The sequence below is a fragment of the Mus pahari genome, chromosome 7, assembly GCF_900095145.1.
Source record: "Mus pahari chromosome 7, PAHARI_EIJ_v1.1, whole genome shotgun sequence".
NCBI lineage: Eukaryota > Metazoa > Chordata > Mammalia > Rodentia > Muridae > Mus > Mus pahari.
This window is the reverse complement of record NC_034596.1, coordinates 3,037,832-3,041,554: the sequence shown is the minus strand read 5'-3', so window position 1 is coordinate 3,041,554 and position 3,723 is coordinate 3,037,832. Positions and strand designations below refer to the sequence as shown.

At 52.1% G+C, this 3,723-nt stretch overlaps 1 protein-coding gene across 9 annotated transcripts in view; it reads right to left on the bottom strand.

Moving 5' to 3' along the window:
* Positions 1-1,968: 1,968 nt before the first annotated feature.
* Positions 1,969-3,723, bottom strand: part of Dtnb (dystrobrevin beta) — a 130,328-nt gene continuing 128,573 nt past the window's right edge. For 6 of the 9 annotated variants that reach the window (XM_029540703.1, XM_029540705.1, XM_029540707.1 and 3 more), the window contains one exon: positions 2,388-2,667. Coding sequence is in view for 1 of the 9 variants with exons in the window: in XM_029540709.1 (XP_029396569.1) it covers positions 2,165-2,667 (503 nt within the window). In the remaining 8 variants the exon portion in view is untranslated. Of the gene's footprint in view, positions 2,668-3,723 lie in introns of all 9 variants that reach the window. The other 3 variants (XM_029540709.1, XM_021201499.1, XM_021201498.1) reach the window with 3 other exon arrangements.

Genomic DNA, 3,723 nt, shown 5'->3' with positions numbered 1-3,723 from the left:
TTAAATCAAAGTGTTTTTGACAACATAGGCTCCAGGCTGAGTACCAAGATGTCTTGGGACTCCACTGCAAAGCGCTGGCTCCAGCCCAGAGCAGCTGCTCAAACACTCTGGGGGCATTGACAAGGTTGCAGCAGACTCAGATGCAAGCTCAGTTTGAGGACTGCTGGATGGAATAGGGTGCTGCCTGAGAACCCTTGCTGGGAGCCCTCCAATTCCGGAAGCCTATGAGGGTGTGGATGTTTTGCCACTATAGGGTCTTCCAGAGGCAGGTAGACTGCCCACCTCCCACACTCCAGTTGTAACCAAACACCTGACCCCTGAAGAGTACATTAGCTGAGGCCAGGCCTGAGGCCCACCACCCAGCTCTGCATGAGCCCTTCTCTTCCAGACACTGCTGCAGGAATTCAGATGTTGCCATGGCAACTGCACCTTTCTAATGCTGGTGAGCATCAGAAACAGGGAGCCAGCAATGCAGGAAACCAGCCAACCAGTAAATACAGAGTGCCAGGTAAGAACAGTTAAGGACAGCTGTGCCTGTGCATCAGAGCTAGGAGGGCAGTGACTTCCCAGGATGGCCAAGTTGGTGGCACACATCTGGAATCTCACACATCTGGACTGTCACCATTCAAGACGGAGAGGCAGGAAGACTACAAGTTCCAGGTCAGCTAGGACCTCAAGCTTCCCCTCGGTATATACAGAAGATGGCCCAGGGAGCACCTGGTTCTTCCCTGTCACAGAAAGGAGCAATTCAGACCATGGTGCTGTCGAGCAGTCCAACTCTCCAGGCCAGGGCATCTGCCAGTGTATTCCACACATCATCTGCCTAAATTAAATTAGGCTCCTAAGTTGCTATGGAAAAATTAACAAGAAAGTGCCCACCATAAAGTGGGCTTCTGTGTCCCAGGTCATAGAGACAAGATCCTGGTACAGAACTTTGAAAGGATACCAAATGTACGGGGCCTTCATGTAATAATAGGTATTCTAGCTGTAAAAGAAATCAAGAATTGATGTTAACAGAGGTGACATCATATCCCCAGTGCTGGTAGCAGAGGAATGAATGAGCCCTCCCCTTGGCCATCTGGTCAGGGGTGAGGTGAACATCACCCCTCCCAGAGACGGGCAGAGAGCACAGTTTGGCCCTGCGGCCGTAGGGACTCACACTGTTCAGTCTCTTGCTGCTTTGGAGGAAACAAGCTCACGTGAGGAGGCAGGAGGTAGGTTGGCCTTGTTCCCAACAGTGTGAGAATGGAGGATGGGGAAAGGACAGCCCGCATAGCGCTGTCTGTGAGGCTGTCTTACCCTTACGAGGTGCATTTCACCACTGGGGTGTGTAGTGTATCCCAGAACTCTCTACATGGAGTCGTTCATCTTTGCCCCTCTGACCATCCATAAGCCTGAATCCCCTTTCCCTGAGTGGGCAGTCTTAAACCCCTGCTGGCCTTCCAAGTCCTTAGTTTTGCCGGCTAACCATCCATAGGTGGGTCAGGAAGCCAAGTGTTTTTCCCACAGCTGAGCAGAGACTCCTATTTTTCTTTTTGCCCTCACAGTGGCAGTGATCCTTGGTGCACCTGTCCTTCATTCTAAGTGCCCAGACCAGTGAGGGCCTTGGATCAGCAAGGTTCCTGTCGTTGCTTCTCCCAGCCTTGAGTTACTCCAGCTAGAAATGGGAGTTAAGACAGAGAGACAGATGGGGCGGGACTGCAACAGTATCCATTCCTCCTTTTCCATTCACTGCACCTTTAGGAGACTCTCATGGGACCTAGCCCATGGCTCTGCACACACCTTAGAATTAGGGAGGGGTCTGCAGAGGTGGGTAAGGAATGCTGCAATGCCAGCTGTGGGCCCTCTCACATCATTCTAGTTGCTGCCCTTTATAAATATTTATAGTAGCTCTTCTACTAAAAATAACATCCTGGAGCTCAGGGAGCAAGGAAAAAAAAAAAAAAGGAAAATCAATGTGAATGGGACTTGGTGATCACATGTTCCACAGGACCCCAGGAGAGGATGCATGAGCAGCACCCAGGCAGTGCACCCCCTGGCTTCTAGTCCCAGCTTGGCACATAGATCAGGGCTGCTTCCCCACTGACTGGAGCACAAAGTTCTCTGCCTTCCTCCTGGCTACACAGCAACAGGGCCTCACAGCACTGTGCAGGCGGAAGCCTCCTCACCAGGTCAAAGAGGAAGGGGGCGCTATTTTTAGCACTGAGGCCGGGGTGTAAATGCAGAACTGAACGAGGCCTGCAGCTTTCTTTGCATAGACAGAAAATGTTAAAGGTGGAAGGTAGGAAAGAACTACATGTGCCCACACTAGGGAGAGCGCCCCATGATGGCCAGATGCCAGAAGGAACCCCACTTGGTCAGGAACACACAAGGGCTCAACACTTTTTCTTTTCTTTTCCATCTCCTGGTAAATTCCTGATGCAGAGATGAGACCATGCCCTGGGGGAGGAATGCGGATGCTAGTACATGCAGGAGGCCCACCAGCTGTGGCCTCAGGCAGTCCCTCCCCACTTCCCATAGGCTTGGCTCCTCTCTCCGGAGGTTGAGTGAGTCTGGCAGCCTGCAAGCTTGGTCCAGGTGTGCAGCAGAAAGACGGACAGGAATGTGCCTCTGGGGGAAGACCTTCCCTTGTCTTCTCGGTGCCAGTTTGCTCCTCCACCTCTGTGCCTGTACAAGAACAGACTGTTAGTCTCAAACACACTGGGGGTTTAGGACAAAACTGCCAACAGCTGTGAACCAGCAGACCTGAATGGAGTGGGTATGTTGGGTCTCTTAGCTCTTCAGTTGTGCATGTAGATGTCTTTTCTCTTTCAGAGGAACAGGGTTGGGGTGTGGCGAGAGTGTGTCTTCTGAGGTCATTGCTGTGTCACAGGGGTGGGAAGTACTCCGACTGAATAAAAAAACCGAGTTCACAGTGGCAGGCTTGGAAGGGGAGGAAGGCCAGCCTCTGGCAGCAGGCAGCAGGCTGCAGTGTGCGGCCCTTTTCATCTGCCTGACTGCTGGCTTCTCATGGTCCTGCCATGGTCAGAGGCAGAGATACCAGCTGACTCAAGCCCTGGCAGCAGGTTCTTGAGTGTGGGCTTAGGCTTCCTTGTGTGCACCAGGGGACTCCCACGCTGTCCCTCTGGACCTAGGGACACAGGGGGCCTGGGCTGCACATACTGAGCAGCAGCACCGGGTGCTGCACATCTGCAGCCAGCTCTGCAGACCACATGTGCAGGCTGACCTTGTAGGGAGGGTGGGGATGAGTCAGCCCCGAGGCAGCTCTGAGGTGACAGGACTTAGAAGGCTGTCTGAGAAAGTTCCTTTGCTGCCTGGTGATGCCATGGCCTCTGGTTTTCTACCCTGAAGATTTGTAACTGAAAAAGATGCCCAATTAAAAAACAAAGTAGAGACCAGGCATGTTGGTCCATGTCTTTGGCCCAGCACTCAGGATGCAGAAGCAGTTTTTAATCTTTATGAGTTTGAGGGTACCCTGGTCTACATGACAGATTCTGGGACAGCTAAGGTACCCTGTGCTGAAAAAAAAAAGTGACTTGGAAGTTGTAATAGTTTTTAGTAACTTAGCTGGCATCAGAATACAAATGAAAAAAAGGGACACTCGTTCTTTAAGACTGGTTCCTTGCCAGGCGTGGTGGCGCACGCCTTTAATCCCAGCACTCGGGAGGCAGAGGCAGGTGGATTTCTGAGTTTGAGGCCAGCCTGGTCTACAGAGTGAGTTCC